Source organism: Podarcis erhardii (assembly GCF_964252035.2).
Source record: "Podarcis erhardii genome assembly, chromosome: 8".
NCBI classification, from domain to species: Eukaryota; Metazoa; Chordata; class Lepidosauria; order Squamata; family Lacertidae; genus Podarcis; species Podarcis erhardii.
In genome coordinates this window covers 50,220,855-50,244,241 of record NC_138499.1, presented here as the reverse complement: position 1 = coordinate 50,244,241, position 23,387 = coordinate 50,220,855, and the positions used below count along the sequence as shown (strand labels likewise).

The window sequence follows — 23,387 nt, the reverse complement described above, 5'->3', positions numbered from 1 at the left end:
TCCCACTGAGTACAATGAGACTTATTCCCAAATAAGTCTACATAAGACTGCAGCTTCATATCTCACAAATTGCATTGGATGTGCAGCTGTTTTATTTAAAAGGTGTAGAAGGAATGGTCACAAAAATGATTTGCATAGTTAATTCTTAAAGTTATATTGTTAGATTACTTACAGACTGCTTACAAAAGTTTTCAATTGATTTTATGCAAAATGGTGGAAGAACCAAACTTTTGCATAGGTTTGTCAATGATTTTCTATAGAGAAAAGAATGTCCATCAGGAAATACAAGTGCTTTCTGTTCTGATCATCGTTCTCTTTTATTTTTGTCATCTAATAAAGGCAAAAAGGTGCAAAAATTAAGAATATTTATTAGTATCATTCATTATTGATTAAATAAAAAATAATTGTTTTAGACACAAATCTTGTTTCTGATCATACAATTACAATATAGACACAACAATATTAAAAGATTATAACATCTCATACATAACCACCAATGGGTCCAGCCCATTGAAAGCCCTTGCATAAACAACACAGAGTGATAGTACTGAGTACAAAGCATTACACTGGAATTGATTGCTTTTCTGGCTTTAAACAAATAAGATGGAATAAGAAAAAGCATATGTCTACACAGAAATAGTGCCATGAGCACAGAAGCACAATCACAATTGTGTGGATGGAATCAACTATATTAAATATTATTCACTTGTATTATATTCAAGCACACTAGATAAATCTGTTGCCATTTGAAGATTTGTTTCTTGTTCTGCAGCTTGCTGCCATTGGTCAACAGATACATGTGCACTATTATGCTATTTTAACACTTTAGACTGGCAGATATCAATCAAAAATCCTGGGAAAACATGGAGACTGGACTCAGGGAAGTGCATCATAAGACCCCAATTCACCTCCCCTCACATTCCTTTTGCTAGAAATGGGGCAGCCCCTGTCATCTCTAAAAGAGTCCTAGTGGAGCGATTTGGCCTTTTGGGATGCATGCCATATCTTCAGTGCCCAATTCATTCTCCGTTCATGATGTCTTTCTGAGGCAGTGGAATATAAGCCCCTGTGCCATTGAGATGATCTTTTCCAGAACACCATCAACCAGGATCAGCCAAAGTTGTTCCACCAAGCCAAGCAACTGTTTTCACTAAGAGGTAAATAAAATATGCCAACTTCTTGGTCAGCTAATATAGCTCACTTGCTCCAGGTGGCATGAGGGATGCAGGAATGAAGTAAGTCCTACTGAGTTTAATGGGACCTTTTAAAAAAATAAGTATGTTTCTGATTGTATACACTAGAAATGCAAACCAAAATTATCCAGTAGAAATAGCTACCAATATATATAGAATGATACATATGTTAATATACATATTGGCATTTTCTGCACAATGCTCTTGTCATAAGGAGACTTTTAAAAAGCGATCAACAAATGTTATATGGAATATGTTATCTATACAACTGTTCTTGGCTTACATCTGCTAATAAGGACCAGATATAAATCATAGCTACATTAACAATATGCTGCTGCCCCCATATCTGTCTGGAGGTGTTGGCAATTGCTTTAAGAAGTCATATGTATGAGTTCAAACCATTAAGTCCAAATCTTAATATCTGAGGGATTATGAAGCAAACAAACACAAAGGCAACATATAAATAGACAATTCATGGTTTTCTTTTCCTTCAAAAAGCAGTTCATTCATGTGATTCCAGAAACTTGTATTCATTCCAACTAAAGAATGACTCTCTTGAGCTGAAAACTCATGATATACTGGATTTGCAGATTATGCTATAGCTATGTTAGCACTTGTTCCAGTTAAAGTAGTCCAGATACAGTACACATGTCGGGCTAGCTGGTCAAGACGGGCATTTGGTACTGTAATCAGATGATGTTACCTACAGATACACATATTTTCCAGCATTGCTCTCTGACCCAGCCAAGCACTTAGCCAAAGCTCTGGTCCACATCTGTATAACATTAACAGTGTGGCATGTGCTGGAGATTTTGCACTGCTGTTGAGCAAGAGTAGGAAGCAATAACCAATAGTCCACCAAGCAATTATCTCCTTTAACCAGCAGTCATGTAATGTGCCCTACTGCAGCCTGCATTGTGTCAACATTAGCAGTCATATTTCACCACCATCCTACATCCTAGGTTCTTACGTGCAGTTCAGCGGCATATTCCTTCCCAACATCAGTGACAATATCATCATGACACCAAAATCACCATCACATTAGTCATGGGATCAAGTCACTTTTTGTCAGATGTTCTGCGACTCTATGGCCTTGCTGTAGGCCAGATATATTTGGAAATGCCTTCTAATCACCAGTAACCATAGAAACATCAGGACTGCAAAGCCCAAAGTTCAAAATGTGGGGGTGGGGGAAACCATGTCACTTCCAATGTAACACCAGCTCTACTCCTATACCTGGTATAATCACCATGCCAACTAAGAGTGGCAGCTCCTGTTAAATTGGGACCTAGCATAATATTGATTACAATGGTCTATTTCAAATCCAAAGGAGGAAGGGGAGAATCTAAGGGGAGAATTGTGCAAGCTGCATGCTATCTTATGAGGGGAAAATGGGAGAGGGAAACCATTTTAAGCAGCAGCTTATCAATAGTTGCCGTGTTGAATATACTTGAATGTAATTGCCACAGAATAAACACTACAGAAAACTGAAAATGTGGCTGCAGTTCTGCATTCTGCTTGGTATATAAATCCCTTTTATTTTAATGGACTTGAGCATAGAACTACTTTTCAGAATAGGAACAGATATTAGTTGTGAAAAGGTAACTGTGCACATCTAAAGCCACATCCTGTATAGCAGTACAAGTGATGCCCTACTTTTCTCTCATTTGTGATTCTGACCTTTCATTCTGAAACAAATGACATTTTACATTTTGTCCAAATGATCAAACCTAACAAAAGCCTGTTGAGACTGGTATTATGCTTCCATATACCTTCTTAATCTTGGAAGACCTTGTCAGTGTCTCCAGTTCTTCACACTTCCCTACCCCACTGAATTTGTTAAATACATGAAGATAACCTCTTTTCTCTGCTCTACACACTGTTACTATACTCTGAAGCTCACATTTTATCAAATAGGTCTACAGGAGATAATAAAGCAATTTCATTCCACAGAAATGATATACTTGAGACCAGGTCATGAGACATGAGGGTTTTGTGTATCAGCTTCCAGGGCCTAAGTAGAGAATGCTCATGCAAAACTACCTAATTTCTCTTATTTAAGCTGTGCCTCTGGTTTGGGCTACTATATAGCTATTCTGGAGTATATCGCTTCTGAGTATATCATTTTTGCTGGGCTCTGAAAGTTAGACTACTATGAAACAAATAATGGTGAACTATGCACTGACAAACACACATTTCTATAGTTCTGTAAAGTAATGGAGTTTCAGTTCAGTTGGCATGACAAAACAGTTTTGCAATAAAACAGTTTATCCATAAAACACATAAATGCAGCTACTCTATAACTTATGATGGGTTATACTTGCTTCTCCCAATCAACAATATTCTGCTCTCTTATTATAAATACATACATTATGCCATGCATATGCCATATACATTAATAGAAGACACGTAAAGCGACTTAAAGGTTAAGGTAAAGGACCCCTGGACAGTTAAAGTCCAGTCAAAGGCGATTATGGGGTGTGGCACTCTTCTTGCATTCAGGCCTAGGGAGCTGGCGTTTGTCCACTGACAGCTTTCCTTGTCATGTGGCCAGCATGACTAAATGACTTCTGGCTCAATGGAACACTGTGATGGAAGCCAGAGCGCACAGAAATGCCATTTACCTTCCCACCACAGCGGTACCTATTTATCTGCTTGCACTGGGATGCTTTCAAACTGAATAGCCATATACATTAATAGAAGACAGGTAAAGCAGCTTGTAATAATTTGGAATCATATCTGGAATGCTTTGTAGCATTTTTCCCCCTACTCCATCTTTTATAATATTTCATGCAAAACTGGAAGACATAATTTCATTTAAACTGTCACCATTGTATACCATATTTAATTTTTAAAGTAATTAAATGTGAAGTCATTAACGGTCTGCACTGTATTAGTGATGGGTTTTGCTTTGTCTCCATTTGCAGTATCATGTATGGACCCATTCTATTGTTTGTAGAATTGATTTAACATTTTTACAGTATGAGATCTAAGCAATTTCATGTTCATTTTTTGTTTTTGAAATACTATTCTATTCCCCTATGGAAAATGCTACTGTTCTCACAACTGATCTCTTCCGTCAACTTGCAAGCAGAAGCAGAACTGAGGTGGCAGAAACTATTCCAATTGCAGGGGTGGGGAGGATAGGGATTATATAGCTAATTTTGCACACGCAAAAGGTCATTCTGGTTTATCATAGGAAAAGGCACATTACCCAGAACTTTATGATTTTGTAATTTGACAATTTTAGCTCCCAAAGGGGGCTTTCTTTAGCCACTGGTCATGTGGTCCACAACCTATTCAGGTAAGAATACCTATGTATGTGAGCAGAGAAGAAAAATATTACTTCTACTTATAAGCTGGGGATTTTCAGTTCCCCCATTTCTGTAGAAGCCCCAAAACATCACCAAAAAGCAAGAAGTACTCTGGAGTAGCATATCATGTAGCTCAATGGGCTTCTCATGGATTGCAAAATTGACTGGCTCCTCCCATGCCCACATGGAAGCATTTTCTTTGTGACTTCAGTACATAAAATATGAACAAGCAACTTAATAGCAATGTATCAATTCAATAAACTTGCCCAAACATTGAATCAGTATTGTGCGTTATCTCTTCATACAGTGTCTGAGGGCATGAAAATAACCTCTCCTAATGCTGTATTTGCAACCAAACTGCATTTATAAGCTGTTGTGGTACAATCTATATCAATTCACTGCACAGAAAGTTATTCTTCAGCCTTCAACAGCTTCAAGGTAAATGCTAGAATAATGCAACTACCCTTTCTCAATCAACCACGAAGGGTGCATGTTGCAAAACCTATAGATATTTAAGACAATCAGCTGCACACTTCTTTTTTCAAACACTGGGTTTTGAGGCTTAGGTTGTGATGTAGCCATGCCACATTTTCCAGGATTGTGATGAATAAGACCATGCATGGATTTTACTAATGTATTTAGGTTGCTTTCTTCTCACAGATTAACATTATTTATGTCAGTGCTACTTACTCCACTACTTTCAACAACTTGAAACAAAGACTGAAATGAATATGGCAACACACACATAAAATATGTGCTACTGTTCTTACCACTGTTTTTATGGACTAGAGTCCAGTGGTTGTTATTGATGCTACATAATTTGGCCACTTCCATCTGCTTATTTTCAGACATATCACTGGCATCAAATGCCAGTTCAGTATTTGTAAGGTGAAGTCCTTTAAAAGCTGATTTAGACTTTCTTTGTGAAAAAGGGCAGATGTGAACAGAGCTGGGTTTGCTGCTATCTTGTTACCTTCAGTCTAGTAATTGAAACTGAAGGAGACAGAAGAAGAATTTAGTTCATTGTATCAAACTATTGAGCAGGGAAAGACACAACTACTGACAGATCTTCATAGCACTGCATCGCTGCCAGATGGGCTTTAAATGAATTCAAGTATCTGGAGTGGAAGGTATGTTATTCTATTCATTTTTGGCTTTTAGAGCAGCGTCTGCTAATCATTTTTTACTATGGTAATTGGATGTTAAATGCAAATATTTTGAGTTTACAGTGCTACACCCTCTCTCGACTCCTTTAAGACTTCCTAATGTACTTAAAAGTGTCGAGTTTGCAATTACTGCTTTTACCTTTCAAGTATAGAAGAAAATACAGCTTTAAGCTAAAAATTACCAGAATTTTATTATTTTTAAAAAATTACTATTATTTTTATCTATTTATTGTTCAAAGATAACTACCTAATTGGCACCCTTTTAAGTTATTGCTTTAGAAACAAAGTCACAGAAGCCAAATCTGGTTAGGAAAAAAGATTAAGAAGTACATATCCTTCACTTAGTTAAAATACCATAGTATGTATTTTCATAAAGGTCAAATCAGAATATTGTACTGAAAATGTAACATTTGCTCTTATCAACAAAAGGCTTATTTAAAATACCCATTGGTTTAAACAGATTATTTCAATAATCTGAGTCAATATTTTAAACAGTTTATTGCTAAAATGAATTGTCCATTTTAATTGTGCAGATCCAAGACCTTTCTCCTACAATTCCAATGAAAGCACTGATATTATTGCTTTTGGACAAGATGTTCTGTCATTGAGTTTCTGAAGTCTGTAGCTCAATAAATAAGCAAATGATTTCTTTTCTTTTTTCAAGTAATGCAAACCAGGTTGAGTTGGTTTAACAACACCGCTTAGTTGTTTGTGCAGTCTGCTTTCCAAGTTTTATTGTCCCACTGTTGCCATTTTCATGAGTTTCTAACGGTGGAATCTGTCGACCTAGACATGTTGAAAAACAAAACACATGCAAGTGTTCAAAGCCTGGCATGTTCTTTTAGGACCAAATTGGATTCAACACAAGGGATCTGTGAACAGGAAATTCCACGGTGCTTTGAAGCCGAGATAATCAGCTAATCGTAAGGGCACAAACAGAATTGCTGCTTTGAAGTCCCAACAATTAGTTGTTCATCAGGGCTTCAAAGCCCTGCACATGGCCCTATGTAAGCAACAACAAACAGCTGATTATCAGTGCTTGCAAAGAGCCACTCAAGGTGCTATGCAAAGTGTTTTGCAATACTGCCAATCAGATGACTGGTGGTGCATAGCAACCCCTTTTTCCGGGGCAACTTAGTCTTTACCTGCTGACAGCATACAATATCACATTTAGGGCAGGTACTGTAGGTGTGGCTTAGAGAAAACAGGGAGGCCTGGTGGGCCTAATTAGGACCAAGGATGAGAGGTTCTCCATCATGGACAGAATGTTTTTACACAAAAATATGATTTAATATTACTTGTGGATTTTTAAAGAACTCAGGATCAATAATCTAAGTAACAATATATTGCCAGATTTTTTGCTTCATGTTCTAGGATTTTTTTAATGGTTTAATAGAAAAACTAAGGCAGTTGCCAATTCACTCATTCTCTGAAACATATGGCAATTTCAAGTTAAGGCACCCTTTGGAACGTCTGTATCATGTAAGATGCCCATCACATTTGCAGATGACACCAAACTGGGAGGGGTAGCCCATGCTGCAGAAGGCAAAATCAGGATTCAATATGACATTAACAGTTGGAGAAGTGGGTCAAAACTAACAAAATAAACATCACTATGGACAAATGTAAGATTCCACCCTTGCACAGGAAGGACCAGCTCCATGTGCAGAGGAGGGGGACCAAAATTATCATGGGTCTAGAAGCCAAGCTTTATAAGGAATGGTTGAGGAAGTTTGGTATATTTAGCCTGGAAAAGATGAGACTCTGAGAGGAGATATGATAGCCATCTTCAAATATCTAAAGGGCTGTCATGTGGAAGATGGAATCTTGTTTTCTCCTTCTCTGGAGGCTAGGACCCAAAATAATGGAAGTTACAAGAAAGTAGAATCTGACTAATCAGGAAGAACTTTCTGACAGTAAGCGTGGAACTGTCTCCCTCAGGAGGTGATGGACTCTCCTTCTTTGGAGGTTTTTAAGCAGAGGTTGGACAGCCATCTGTCATGTATACTTTAGTTCAGATTCTGCACTGCAGGAGGTTGGAATGGATGGTCCTTGGGGTCTCTTCCAACTCTACAATTCTATGGTTCTACGTAAGAAGTAAAGATATTAAACAATCTCTAATATTGTGCTTAATAATAATAATAATAATAATAATAATAAATTTATACCTCACCTCTCTGGCTGGGTTTCCCCAGCCACTCTGGGCGGCTTCCAACAAAGATTTTAGTGTATTTTTAAACATTACTCATTAAAAACTTCCCTAAACAGGGCTGCCTTCAGATGTCTCCTTGCACCCCCACTTTTTCTCGGTCTTTCAGTGGGAGGCAACACTGTGGTATGTTATACAGAATGTCATGGTCATAATTAACAATGCAACCCTGGAGCAATTATCTCTGAATGCTCGTATATTTAGACTTGAACCATAATCTTTGACGGCCAGGCAATTTTATTTTACGTACATGCCACACTTCTTCTGAATTGCTCTGAGCAGGTTAGCATATGGTTCATAGGTGTTCTTTCATCCAAGCACCTTACAATACTAGACCTGCTTAGCTCTAGCAGTAGATCTGCATTATAGTCCTTGTTATACATTCTGAGCTCCAATTAAATTAAAGAGAACTGCATGCATTAACTGCCTATGCCAGCCAAGGCTTTTAAATCAGCACCTCTCCTAGGCACTGATAATTTAAGTGGCCTAAATTAAGAAGGGCCACAGCTCAATATCAATGTGCATGTTTTCCATGTACAGGATCCCAGCTGCAATTTGTAGCACAGGGTGGGGAGCCTTTTTCAACCAGAGGGCAGCATTCCCTGCTGGGCAGCTTTCCAAAGGTCACATCCCATAATCTGGGATTTTGTCAGTTGCACTGTTCAATGTTCATCAAATTCAATTAGACTTACTTCTGAGTTGGCATGGTTAGGATTGCACTGTAAGTCACTAACAGAGATTTTGATAATTGGGAGGCTCTTTCCCACTTAGAAATAAGTTCCTTTGGCAGTAGCTGAATTGCATAAATTATTCTAATGTACCATTTATTGTACAGCAAGGATTTGTTCAACTTTGGTTCCTATTTTGTGGTACATTTGGTTGGTTTCAAAGAAGCATGCTGTTAACATAGACAATAGTTTTAGGCATACTGTGTAATTTAGCAATCCTATACATATCTACTTAGTAGTAAGATTTATTGAGTTTGATAGGGCTATATACTAGGCAAAAGTATATAGAACTGCAGCACTTATTTATGCTGTAAAGTAGATATAAGTATTCTAACTAAATTAGCTAATTTGTATTTACTCCCTTTTTGTTGATGCATCAGCATACTATGAACCCATGAAATGAAATAAATGTAGTTATTGACAAATATGGGACTGCATTCTTATGATTTATTAGATTTACGCTGCTTTACTTAAGTATTTAGGCTGCTTAATGATTAAAGATTTGGAGAGGCTTATTTACTACCCAAACACAAGTTACACAGGCTGCTTGCTCCGAACCACTCATCTTCAAAAACCACTCAAAAAGGTCATGGTCTGCACTATCAAGGAGATTTGGGGCTGAGTTTATCATAAGTGAAGTTCAGGTCTAATCTTTCCATAATAAAGTACACTTCAAGCTGACAGATCAAATGTACTATATTGCACTGAAATCATAGATGAAATTAGGTGGTAGCCTCTTGTTCCGGGGGGGCGGGGGGGAGAAGAGCGGGCTAATATGTTCTTTTCATATATTATTGCCCTTACAAATCTGAGAGCTTTGATAGTCATATAGTGATAAATTATCACATCTTCTCAGTTTTGCTTCTCTTTGTTTAAACTTCTATTGTTTGTGAAGTCCACTTTTTATATATCACCCTTTGTTTGCTATGGAAGCATAAACATGCAGCATATTGTCACAAACTTCTAAAGGAATTCTTCATAATCTGGGCAGAGGAGGTGGGCACATAATGGAAGGTATGCGAAGCAGCTGCTCTAATCGGTGCCAGAATTACTTTAGGATAAAATCCAAACAAAAACCACTTTCCCCTTAAGGAATTCTATTTAAAACTATATTGAAATGTCTTTTATGGGAAGCTTTTCCAATGGGTAGCTGTTGCAGGGAGGGGAATACTGTACAGCGATGCTGCAGTCTTAAGACTGCAATTCCCATAATCAGGCCAAATTTAATGAATCACAGAGAGTTGTAATAGATAAGCAGATGAAATTATATTTTACTATGCAAGTCAGCAGGCACTCTTTAGAGATGATAAGATGGCTCTGTTCTAAGTCAGCTTCTGAATGAGCTATACCCACTGACATATACTGATTGCTAGTGTCTTCTTGTCAGACTTGTCCAATTTCAGACATCGGCATCTGCCACTGATTCTAGTGCCCCCTAGGAGACTAGCCATATCCCTTTTCACATTCTTTGCCAGTCAGTATAAGTCTCCTGGATGTCAGAGGTGTTTTCAATAGCAAAGATCAGGCTTCTAACATTTATGTTAGTGGCAGAGTATTCGTGTGACTCAGCCCTCAAAAACCCTACTCAAAGTTTTGAGCAGATTTACCTTTCTAAAACCTGAGTAGAAAGCTCAAAAAAGGCTAGCCTTACAACTGCTCTCCTTTGAGAAGGAATCACCCATGTACCAGGAAACAATGTGCCATAGTGAGAGTAGTGGTGCACCACATGAGAGTACAAGGACAGCAAACAGCTACAGGTAAAGAGGTGAAACTATGTGTTATGGAAGTGGAGAGGAAGTCTTTGTCCCCTTAATATGACCATCCCGGGTTCCTTTGGTGGAAGGGCACAATATAAATTCAATTAACAAGAGCTAGCCCTGAGTTGCTCAGTCACACCACTGCTTGTATCTAACCTGCTAGAGCTTATGTCCTAAACTGGCCGAAGCTTCCAGAAGAATAAGCTCCTTTTTGTCCTCCTTCCAAAGTATAAATGAATAGGAAAAAGGAGATAAAGGAGAACGAGAATTAGAAAAATCAATGTCATACCCGCTTGTGTGAGGGGTTGCTTATGCCTGGGAAATCATGCTAACTGGCTATCAAATTCTACCTGTCAGAGCCTGCTGTGTTAAGACAGGCCAAGCTAGTCTATGCAAAAATGGAGCAATCACCACAGCAACTATACAAATGTTTATGATAAATTTAAATAAAGATAACGTCCTAAGAAACAGCTAGCATGTTGCAATGGATTAAGAGTAGATGGGGAATCCAGCTTCAAATCCCTGCTCAGCATTAAACTCACTGGGTGGCCTTGGCCAAGCAACTCTTTCTCAGCCTGTCCTATCTCCTAGGATTACTGTGAAGGTCCTTGAAGGAAATAGGAGATATAAATGTATCAAATATAATAATAAATAAGTAGCATATACTTCAGCCAAAGAAAAATGTAGGCAGCTATTTTTGGTTGCTATATCAGTGTCATTAAGGATTACAGCCATAAGGCTCCTCACACATATTGAATTATCTCTTCTCAGCAGCAGACTAAAAATAATGTAATATTGGTGGATTTATTTAGTTAGTGGTGGCACAGTTAGACATAAAACAGCAGCAGCTGCAAATCCTTCACAAGTCCCTTAGGTCTTTATCTGGAACGTCAGTTCTGTAATACTAAGGAAATATAGGGCTATAATATATATTCTCTTGACTATGCAGGTGTAGTTTTAATCAAGCAAATACTTTCAAAAATATTTCATATGTTACTAATGTCGATGGTAAATGTATATGATGCTCCTGTTATGAGTATAGTACATGCACTCATAAGTTCAAAGTTAAAAGTTCACTCATAAGTTCTGAACTTAAAAATGGAAAGTGTAATGCTGGTGGTCAACAAAAGAGGTTAAAAGACTCTCTCATGGCGAATGTAAAAAAAAAAAAGGTAGTATAAACACTGACAACTGGGAAACACTGACCTGTGAGCACCCCAACTGGAGAACAGCCTTTACCAAAGGTGTCATGGGCTTTGAAGAACTCAGGACGAAAGAGAGAAACAACTCCTGCCCAGAAACCTATGTCCCCACTGTGGATCCAGAATTGGCCTCCACAGACACTTACGGACTCACTGTTAAAACCGTGTTCATGGAAGACAATCTTACTCGGCTACAAGTGATTGCCAAAGAAGAAGACATGAACTCATATTTTCCAAAAGTTATCTAAACTTATATTCTCTGAAATGATTTTTACTTCTAAACAGCTGCTAACACCTTTATTGTTATTCCATAAAAACAGAAATGAGAAATGCAATGTTTTTCACAAGGCCTCCAGCTACTCATGCTTACTTATGGATAGCCTATGTCATGGATAGCTGAAGTCTTGACAATGCATTGAATGATTCAGTTATTTGAAAGTGTCCCCACTCAACTTTTATTTTTATATGTTAATGATATAAGTATGTAACATTCTACAGGTTTTGTTGAAAATGATTGGTTATTTTACTACAAATCAATAAAATATTCTATACGTAAAAATAAATACTAAGCAACTTGAACTTGTTTTTTTTACACACACAAATATTCTGACTTTACTTACTGATTCCTTGAAAGAGTTCTTCAATGTTAATTGCATGCTTGGCACTCGTTTCAACAACAATTGCACCTATAGACTCTCCATATTCTTTGGCATCTTTCATAGGTACCTCCCTAAAATTAAAAATTGAAATTAAACTGCTGTGCATCCAAAAACATAGAAAGTAGCTGCTCGAGTTAAAGTGTTCCTTTTCATAACCTGCATTACTCTAAGAAAGGAAAACAGTTTCTACTCAGTGGAAAACACTTCTCCCCTCCTTGTGCTGCTCGTTGCAAGCTTCCCCACATTCCTCCTTTAAGCCTCTGACTTCAGGAGTTTAAAGGAGCAGCATGAGGCTCCAGCAAAGAGAGCTCCCTTGCACTTGTCCAAGTCAGCTGCTTAAGGGATTTTGACAGATGGGTGGGGTAACCCACCTGGCAATCATGTGATAACATAATGACAGATGGGCAGTCTCACCTACCTGTCACATCTGGTCCATGGTGCTAAGAAGGTTCCCCACCCCTAACTTACAGGGACGGGCATAGCTTCCACAGGACACTCGGGTTCATCCACGCTTCTGCTTGCCCTACCACTCCCCCTCCTCTTGGCAAACCACATCTTTACAGCTGAATTGGAGCAAACAACAATTGGGTTTTTTCTCTGAATTGATTCATTCCCTCCCATTTAGAGCAAGTTTTCCAAGGGAATGGTGGGGCAAAGACAAAAGTGCTTACACTCATGTCTGGAAAGCACAGCCATGGCTGGTTCTGGGGGTGGCATCCACCATCTCCCTGTGGGCCAGGGGAAGGGATGGTCACTCAGGCCCAGCCTCCTCTGGCATTGCCAGACCCACCATTTGGGGCAGGCCTTGTCCGCAAGGCCAAGCAGGGCAGCGGCACGGGGGATGGGCCCTACCTGTCCCATCATACAGTACTTCGGGTTACATATGCTTCAGGTTACAGACTCTGCTAACCCAGAAATAGTACCTCGGATTAAGAACTTTGCTTCTGGATGAGACCAGAAATCATGCGGCGGTAGCACGAGGCCCCATTAACTAAAGTGGTACCTCAGGTTAAGAACAGTTTCAGGTTAGGAACAGACCTCCAGAACTAATTAAGTTCTTAACCCGAGGTACCACTCTATTTAAGAGGACAATGATGTTTATTTTCAATAAACCATTACAATAAACTTGCACTAAACTTGCACTATTTATATCAGCCTTAACAAAATGGTATTTTCATCAAGTGAATAAACTGTGAAGTGGAATTCAATAGAATTTCTCTATGATACTGAGAAAAAGCGTCTGATATCAAACACTTAGTATCTATCACCAAAAGGCTGATAAAAGGAAAACAGAAATCCAGATATGTTGTTTATTGGCTTGATATGACTTTGTGCCAGTGCAATCAAGCATATATGCCACTCAATATCACAGGGATATTGTAGGGGGGGGGGGGGAGAGGCAAGAACAAGCAATTTGAAGACAAAAGGTCAATACTTTACCTAATATCAGAAAGATCACATTTGTTTCCAGCGATGGCCATTACAATGTTTTCAGGACCATGTTCCTTTAGTTCTTTTACCCATTTTTTCAGTGTATGAAATGAATCCTAAATTAAATACAAGAGCCTATCAACAGGAAGTTGCCAAATGCATCAATATACTGAACCCTGTAATGACATAAGGATACCAAAGTACTAGATAAGATATCATCGGTGCCCTTAACAAATATAAACTTTAACTTGCATCTGATGTTAACCTATAACTAACTAAACCAGCTTTTGAGAGAACAGTATGTCCAATTGTGGCTTCTCACACAAACTGCTCACACCTAATTACAGAAGTACCTATTTGTGGCAGCAGTTATAAAGGACACAAGCATGGTTAATTCAGTAATCTCCCTTTAAAGACACATGGAAACTGCATATAGGGGGGAAATTAAGTCCCTGCTTTGGTGAATTTTAAAGGACTGGTATCGCATCATTCAGAACTGTTGTGGCATTGGTATACAGTGGTACCTCAGGTTAAGTACTTAATTCGTTCCGGAGGTCCGTTCTTAACCTGAAACCGTTCTTAACCTGAAGCACCACTTTAGCTAATGGGGCCTCCTGCTGCCACTGCGCCGCCGGAGCACGATTTCTGCTCTCTTCCTGAAGCAAAGTTCTTAACCTGAAGCACTATTTTTCGGTTAGTGGAGTCTGTAACCTGAAGCGTATGTAACCTGAAGCATATGTAACCCAAGGTACCACTGTATTTGATACTTAAGTACCAAGTGTTGTCTGAGGGGGAACTATTTATGGAATACAGTGGTCCCTTGGGTTACAGACGCTTCAGGTTACAGACTCTGCTAACCCAGAAATAGTACCTCGGGTTAAGAACTTTGCTTCAGGATGAGAACAGAAATCGTACGGTGGCAGCGCGGCAGCAGCGGAAGGTCCCATTAGCTAAAGTGGTACCTCAGGTTAAGAACAGTTTCAGGTTAAGAATGGACCTCCAGAATGAATTAAGTTCTTAACCCGAGGTACCACTGTACAGAGTTTCCACCTCCTAATTCCACGTGCAAAATATAACCCACATCAGGCCAAATATGAATACAATAACAAGCAAATATAGGATATTTCATAGAATCATAGAGTTGGAAGAGACCACAAGGGCCATCGAGTCCAACCCCCTGCCAAGCAGGAAATTTAATTTAAAATTAAATATCCAATAATTTAAACTTTAATTAATTTTTTTAAAAAAAAAATGGGTGCTCTTATATTTCTGTGCTGCACACAAATACTTGCTTCTTTGGCAATATCATTGTTTTCATTTTTTTCTCCTGAGAATTCCTTGCTATTAGTACCATTTAATCCTTCTTTATAAAACGATTCATTTTAATTTTCAAACATATTTTGATCATAGTCTACAGCTCTATGACTAATTCTGTTTGCCCAGGAGGCCTCTGGAAGCTTGCGAAGATGCAAAACCAGTCTGCGTCAAAATGGCTCAAAACCATGTGGAATTGGGGGTTACGTATTTTAGTGGACGCATAAAGTTCTTGGCCTTTTAAACAACCTGATAAAGGTTCTGGGTATGCATGACTCTTCCTCCATGGAGAGAAATAAATTATCTACCATACAATTTATTTGAATGCAATATCTCTGGTGTCATGTTCTACCCTTTCCAAGGATGAAAAAGCAGAGCAATATATGAAGACACCTAAACATATTCCAAGACAATTATGCCCACTCATATCACAAAGAACTCATAACCCACCTACTCTTAGCAACCAGAAACATCATAACCAGACACTGGAGAGACCTGTCAAGAGTAAGCATGGACCAATGGTACCAAATAGTATGGGAAACAGCCCTACTAGAAAAATTAACCAATAAACTGAAACTGACACGGGGACAAATAGAAGACGATACCTTCACCCCGGTATAGTTCCCCTTCATCACATACACAGCCCAACAAGAAAAAGACAAGAACCCACCAACAGCATATGAATCAATATGGCTAACCTGATTCAAAAACACCCACCCACCCCACTCACATATGAAAACAAAGTTCAACACAGCCAATCACAAACAAGTATCTGCACCCTAGGCCAACCACAATTTCTCTCACCCCCAAAGGAACATAAGCGCATAGCAAAGAGAACCTGCACAAACGATGCTGACACAAAAACCCACACATACATTAAGCAAAATAGAAATATCACTTCCAGACCCCACCCCCACCCACCATGGCCCTCTCCACCTCTTTCCCCCTTTTTCCTTCCTAATGTAACCCTAATGTCTCAACAAATGAAACTGACCTATGGAAAATGTAACTTGAAAAAAGGGACATTGAGCATACCTTTGTAAACCAATAAAACTTTAATAAAATAATATATATAGAGAGAGAGAGAGAGACTCTGTTATTGAAAATCATGGTACCACCTGCATTAGATGTTACTTACTCCTCAGAGTAAGAAAGTAGGAGAACAGCAAAACAAGAGAGCTTGGGATTTGTCATTTCTGGTAATAAATGTCTAACAAGTCAATTTATACACCCCTAAGGCACCATATTAGATTATGGCCTTTGTAATCACCGTTGTTTAGTTTAAAGGTAAATATCCATTTAGTATGAAATTAATGGGATTTTTTATTTGCATTGAGTGTGTTATCTTTCCTCCATAGTTCCCCAACACTTCATTCAAGTTCACTACCACTACACAGGAAGGTGTTAGCCCTTGATAAATAATTTTGCTAATATACCAATTAATTGTGCCAACACTTCTGAGCTAAAATCAAATATGTAATTCAATTTGCTAAATATGCAAACTGCAGGCAAGCTATTATATCCACTCATTAATGCCTTTCCTGTCACACAGAACTAGCAGATGGGTTTCTTACTAAAATACAAATACATAATTTGGCCTTGAAAATGTGCAGCTTTCCATTTGGATGTTGTAGCAGAGAACGTCCTGACCACACTGACTTCCCAATTTCAGTAATCTGTCAAAAACCAAAGACTTGTTGTTATGTAATTTTAATTTCAGCTATAAATATGGAGCCAATTTTGTTATTACTTCATTTACTTAGCTGAACTGTTTTTGAACAGTTTAAAAATATCCGAGCAAATACAAATTGCACATAATAAAATGTATATATTTCTGTATTTTTAGAAAATATGCCATATTTTTAGGTACTAATTTTCCTATACCAATGCAGGTATGGGAATGTCATGGTTGCTTAGTGTGAGGAGTAAGCCCCACTGAATACACCAGCCTTCTCTAGCCTGATGCACTCCAGCTGTTTAGAGCTACATGTCTGCTTACTTTACTTGTGGATGTGGAGGTGTTGCGGGCCGGCCACCACTTCCCCCTACGCAATACAATGTGGCAGTGCTCTTAATGGAGGTTTCCTGACCGTGGTGGGGTTGGGGAGCCAAAATGGTCTTCCTCACCAGCTGGGAGGCTTGCCAGCCAAATTGGCCAATGGCTAGCAGGCCAAGAGACAGGCTTTCTCCAGAGGGCAGGCTCAACTGAGCCAGCAGGCTTCATTTGGGTCTGCTCCTGAATATTTAAAGAGATCCACACACAGTTTCTTGTTGGATCCCACGCCCAACCTTCCCTTGTTTTAGTCTACTGTTGTTTATCTACTTTACCTTGCTATGGACATCGTTGGTTGCCGTTTTCAAGGTTGGGTGGGGATTTTCCTTGAAACAAATTGGCTCAGTCTGAAGGGTATGCCTACCTCATAGCCATTGTCACAACTTTGGTGGTTTGACATTGGGGTGGCCCCTCCAAGAAAAGCGGGTATCCTGGTAAAGAGATCTGGTTCTGTCTAGATGCTCAGGCAGGGGCAAGGGCGACAGCACCCCTTAAGATGGCAATCCTATTTGATGTAAGTCATAGGTCCTCTCTGCCTCAGGGCTGACCCCTTTGGTAATACTGCCAGCACATGGGCTGGTAGTTATACCCAATACCTATGTCAAACCTCTTACATCTGTAATCTATAAAGTTGTGGCCTTATTTCACCCAGAAGTATTTTGTCTTGTTCGGTTCTTAATTATAAATTTGGGGTGTTGGAGGGCTGTAGAGCCTGGGCACACAAGTACCATTCCCGACCACTGGCAATGCTGGCTGAGGCTGATGGAAACTGTAGTTCAAAACATCTGGAAGTCACATCCAGAATGCAGGAATACATTGACTAACTAAGGCAGTGATGGCCAAACTTGGCCCTCTAGCTGTTTTTGGACTACAATTCCCATCATTCCTGGTTCTGTTAGCTAGGCATGATGGGAGTTGTAGTCCCAAGACAGCTGGAGGGCCAAGTTTGGCCATCACTGAACTAAGGGAAATACTACCAACTTGCAAGACTAAGTGAACACAGTATAATATTAGCAGAAGGCACAGGGAACACTCACACTATGACCACTTGAAAGTGAATTGATGAGTAACCTACATACCAGTGATGGAACCAGAGGCGGGTTTAGGGCAGCGCAACCAGTTCCGCTACACTGGGCGCTGAGCCCAGGAGGTGCCACAGGGTATCACAACTATGAGGTAGTGAATTGAGCAGAATGTAATGTGGGTGGGGGGTGGGTTTGCCAAATTTTGGCCTCACACCACTGAAATCTGAAGGACCAATGTCCGTCCCTGATGGAACAACTGAGATTTGAAAGCTTACCTGCTTGGTGATATCATATACTATAACAGCTGCTGCTGACCCACGGTAATACATTGGTGCCAATGAATGGAACTATTAAAAAACGAACACAGAAACAGAAGAAAAAAATAGTTAAAGTTCTTGCATTTTTGTAAGTCAACAAAAGACACTATGATTGTTCTAGCTTCTTTAATCAGTATGCCTTGTGACTCACTGTTGCATTAATGTGTTGTTATTAAAATCACGTTAAAATACAGTGTTTTAAATCTACTAAGCTAGAATAATGAATGCACATACTCTGGTACAGGCCAACTAAAGTTAAAAAACTACAGGAACTTTCTGTACCAGGTCAACTCCAGTTTGCTCAAGTGGCAAGAAACAATAAGCCAGTGACTTGTTCCAGAAGCTAGGGAAGAGCATTCATGTCTGGATCCTGACAAGAACCAGCATAAATCAGTCAAATGAGTGGCCAGGTGGCACACCATCTTCTCCAGTCCATAACTGCTATCCATCAACCTGCAGCAGAGCCTGCTCCTGGTATCTTCATGACTATGAGACTGGGATGGGAAGGGTGAAGTGTATTGACTCTCTGGCTTGCAGAGTGAGCTGTTTTATATTGAAGGAGTTGTTTTACATCCTGTCTGTGTGGCCTTCTCTTCATAAAACATTTTGTCCCCTCCAGATTGTCTTCCTTCCTCTCCCATTAGCAGACACCTAGAACAACAGCACTAGAAGGGGCAACTGGATTCTTGCCCTGAAGCTCTAGCAGACACAGAATTAATTTTCAAGCTGTTTGGAGCAAGCTAAAGAATTCCATTCCAACATCATGGGCTCAGGTAGGCAAGGAACTGGAACAGGGCAGGAAGAATATTTGGAGTTTTTTTTTTTTTTTTCTTTCTATGATGTCTGAGCAAACATTAAAATTAAGTCTTCCAGCTTTGGGTGATTAGTTTCAAGTTTGCAAAAGAAATGTAGCTAATTTTCTGGAATGCTAGGCATCTGAGATTTAATCCAGCGGGAATGCATATGATTTCATGTGACTTCTCATTAGAAACTCTCCTTTGAAAGAAAAAAAAATACTGTATTTCCTCACAATGGCTGTTTTATTAACACAGTAATATCTGGCACCCTGTGGATAATGAAAAACATGTATTAAGGCATGTGCTTTTCAAAAGCATGGCTGTTTTCACAGCATGCCTTTGAAGAACTATACACCCTATGAAAAAAGAATTCAGATTTTTGCTCTGTTGGCTTTACAATTATAAAAGAATATGGAAGATTGAATAAAAACGTTCCTCTTCTTTTTTAAATCCATGAAAACTGTGTATTACTTTTCTCCGAAACCCTTAGTCCAGTAGCATATAGGTACTGGAAATCCATAATACTTCCCTGTGCCCAGGACAAGTCTTATTACAGGCCTATTACAAACTCTGAGGATACACTAGTTGAAACCAAGTCAAGAATTCTGTTTTTCTCAAACAAGAATAGAATAGCATTGGCTTCACTCAGGTATATTCCAAAGCAGCCAAAAATATTAATTCTTCAGTTGCGCAACAATGATGATGCAGCAGGTAATATCAAGTACAGGCCACTGAAATGGCCCACGACATCCAAATAATATCAGTCTCCCAGTTGACAAAGGTCAGCTGCTAGCCTTTCACAAGGTCTACTGGGCAGTGATTAAAGTTCCTTCTGTTGTGCTGATCTATTTCTTCTGCGGTAGTTTCAGGGTAAGATTTGCTCAAACCATCTGGTTAGACCATTAGGTCTGGAATAAGTCTTCCAATTCACCCATTTGTTCATGGTCAGCAAAGTTCTTTCTAGTCATCTCTGAAGCAATGGAATGCTGATCCAATATAGTATAAGGTTTCTCAAAGTTCTTGATCTCCATGATTAGCCATTTGGAATTAAATAAGGCATTTCTGGATGCCAGTGGTGAAGTGTGCATAGGATCTCTTTTTACTAGACCAGTCTTGAAACTTTCCTTCAGTTTCTCCCATGTTGTCAGTAGTACCATTCTGGCTACTACTCCATGACTGAGGCGATAATCCAGGTATAACGTAGCAAGGCATTCACCAGGGTGATTAACCTGTGGCTTTCCAGCTGTTGTTGGACTACAATGTCCATTGTATTGGCAATACTGGCTGGGTCTAATAGGAGCTGAGCATTCGAGGTGAAACAGGTTAGCCAATCCTGAAAAGCACAGTGAACACAAACTGCTTCTCTTTGTAGCTTGTTTGTGTGGTACAACATTCAATGGAGTGGAGGAGAGCCTCTGGTCTATGTGAAATGGTTTCTGCCTTATGCAGGTTTAGATAGGGGACTGTTATTGAATCCTTTACAGGTCTCCTCTGAAAGAAGTGTGACATCGGCTCCTCAAGCTACATTAAAATTAATGTTGTTTCACAAATAGTTAAGTTTATTCTCCAGGGAAGATCATCGTCTTTACAAAATGGGCAGCCTAAGAAAACTTGGTCTGCTTCTTGTTCCATCTGGGTATAAAATATGATAGCAAAAATGTACACTTCCTGCACTGTGCTCCTATAGCTGGATGAAATCCTCTAATGTTGTAAACTTTTCCACAGTCTGTAGTCTGAACTGGTAGGGCTTTTTGCTGCAGAATGCTTTTCAAATGTCTTGACTGCTTGTTTCTTTTGTACACTTTTGGAAAGCATTTTTTAAAATGGCTGCAGCTGCTGCTGGCATAGTAAAGGTTGCCTCCTCCAAGTCACCCCAAAGTTTTCTTTGTTCCCTATTATGCATTTTGATCAACTTTGATTGCTTTGCCATCCCTTTTTATTTGAGAAGTAGAAAACCAGAGATTACTTGTCCAAATCTCTTACCATTCCATAAGCCTTACATCCCTATAGCTGCTCAGGTGAAAAGCAGCTAGCTTTGATTGTTTTATAGTGTTGTTTTTATTAAATTATAATTTTACATGTTGTAAGCTGATTGGTGCTTTTACAACAGAATAGCAGAATATAAATGTCTGGATAAATATAAAAAGAAATTAAACAAACAATTAGCCAAGGAGACAGGATCAGTAGCTAAAGCCAAGCATAAAAACAAGATCTGCCACATACAACAAAATAAAACAGTATTTAGCAACTGACAAAAAGATAGCAAGGGAAGAGACCAACCATACTTCATATACTTAGAATCCAGTTGTCTCTATCACACAACTATTCAAACAGGCATGGAAGGCTGGCTTGGCTTGAATGCCAACTTTCCCTTCATCTTATTGTGCCCTCCCACAAAGCAGAGAGTATCAGGTAAATGAAGGATGTAGCAATGTCTTCAATGCTGAAAGAAGGAGATGTGCCTACTTTTGTTATCGCAGTTAACTCTCATACTACTCAACTGATATGCTTTTAGTTTATTATTGGTTTTGATTTTTTGAATGTTTTCAATGTTTCTTCTACTGATATTATTGTTTTATCCCTTTTGTAAACAGCTTTGGGGTTTTTTTACAATCAAGTATTATATATGAAATAAACAAACTTGCTCCATAAATAGTCCTGGGGTACCTTAAACACTACTGAGTCGTGTAGGTTGAGTTTTCTTAGGTAAGAACCTGCAAAGATGCATAAAATGGATAGAAAAGATGTTGGATTTATGTGGGTCCCAGGGAAGTAAGAGAATCTGTTTTACGAAGTGTGATTAAAAAGAAATGGATCCTGAAAGCAGTAATGAATTAATATACCAAAATGAACAAGCTTCAGTTGTTAGGAACCAACAAGCCCATAGCTGTAGATGGGCGCAGGCACAGCGACCATTTCATACACTTCCATCAACCTACATATTGCACAAAGCAGAACTTGCCTATGCAGCAGGGATGGTCATTGGTTGTCTATGATTTTTTTCTCACAAAGACTCTACTACTGGATTTGTGCTCTAACCAACCAACCAAGCCAGGCTGCATCAGAGGGAAGAACAAATCAATACAAGTTTTACCACAGCTTTCAAGAGGATGATTGCTCTTAAAGGAACAGTGAATTATTTAAAAGCACTTTACTTTCCATTACTTACCAGTCACATTTCAAGAACAGACCTCTATGAATAAGCCTTGAAAGTATTTCTGTCAATGTTTGAAACTCCCATTGTTCCAGGTGAATTTTGCAACAGGGAATTTCATTAGTGCGAGCAGTTTCTGAGCTCTGGGTGCAGTACTGTGCCTAAGATTTCAGATTAAAACTGCAGAGTGGAAGGAAAGGTGGACCTTTTGCTGCCTCCCCACTTCCAGCTACTCTCTGGAGAAGAGACCCTCTTAAGAATTAACAAAGGTCTATGGATGTAATCATGTAGATTCAGTGTTTATCAAGCTTCAAAGAAAAACAAAGAGACATGTAGTAGGAAAAGTGCACAAAGATTTATTATAAGATAGAAAGGGACAAAATTACAAGTAAACAAAGGGTTATAATAGTCTGGGTATATAATACATTTGTAGTGCTCGGGTTTGTGTGGATGAACTTCGAAATATGAACTACAATTATTCTACTCTAAAGAGACATCAAAGAATTACTTGTGTAACTTTTTGTCTAGAGACCCCTCCTGTGGGCAATACTAGAATTTTTTTTTATAAGGCATGGACTATGTAGATCCAAAAAGCCATGAGCAAAAGGAAAATAGCTGCAAGCAGTATTTCACAAACCACCTTTTAGCAATTTTTACGCTTTTACTTGTGCAAATTGAAGAACATATTTGGAATCTGCAGCACAATTCCACACATGTCTACTCAGAAGTAAATCCACAGAGATTCAGTGGGAGTTGCACCTAGGATTGAAGACTTAGTTCCATTTTATCTCACAACGCCCTAGCAGGAGATATAAAGCACTCCTAATGTCAGCAATAAACACCTTCCATGTACAGAAAGGCACACTTGAATCCACATCTCTATGTTGGAAAGCTAGAGGTTAGCAACGTAGCAGCAGCATGGAGAAGAATTGGTGTGTGCATTTAAAGTCTGTTTTCAAAAAACTAAAAATGTCAAGCACATTATCATGAAAGAAAAGCTGCTTGGTTCATAAGAGAAGTGCGGGGGGGGGGGGGTAGGAAATAGCTAACATTCCCAGCTGGTGAAAA

General features: G+C 39.0%; 1 protein-coding gene across 2 annotated transcripts in view; it reads right to left on the bottom strand.

Annotated features, from left to right (window-relative positions):
- Positions 1 to 348: 348 nt before the first annotated feature.
- RAB31 (RAB31, member RAS oncogene family) overlaps positions 349 to 23,387 on the bottom strand; it is a 40,244-nt gene continuing 17,205 nt past the window's right edge. For both annotated transcript variants that reach the window (XM_081873878.1, XM_081873877.1), the window contains exons 4-7: positions 18,327 to 18,398; positions 13,669 to 13,775; positions 12,190 to 12,299; positions 349 to 6,459 (exon numbers count right to left, since the gene is read on the bottom strand). In XM_081873878.1, the coding sequence (XP_081730004.1) occupies positions 6,362 to 6,459; positions 12,190 to 12,299; positions 13,669 to 13,775; positions 18,327 to 18,398 (387 nt within the window). In that variant the 3' untranslated portion in view covers positions 349 to 6,361. The remainder of the gene's footprint in view (positions 6,460 to 12,189; positions 12,300 to 13,668; positions 13,776 to 18,326; positions 18,399 to 23,387) is intronic.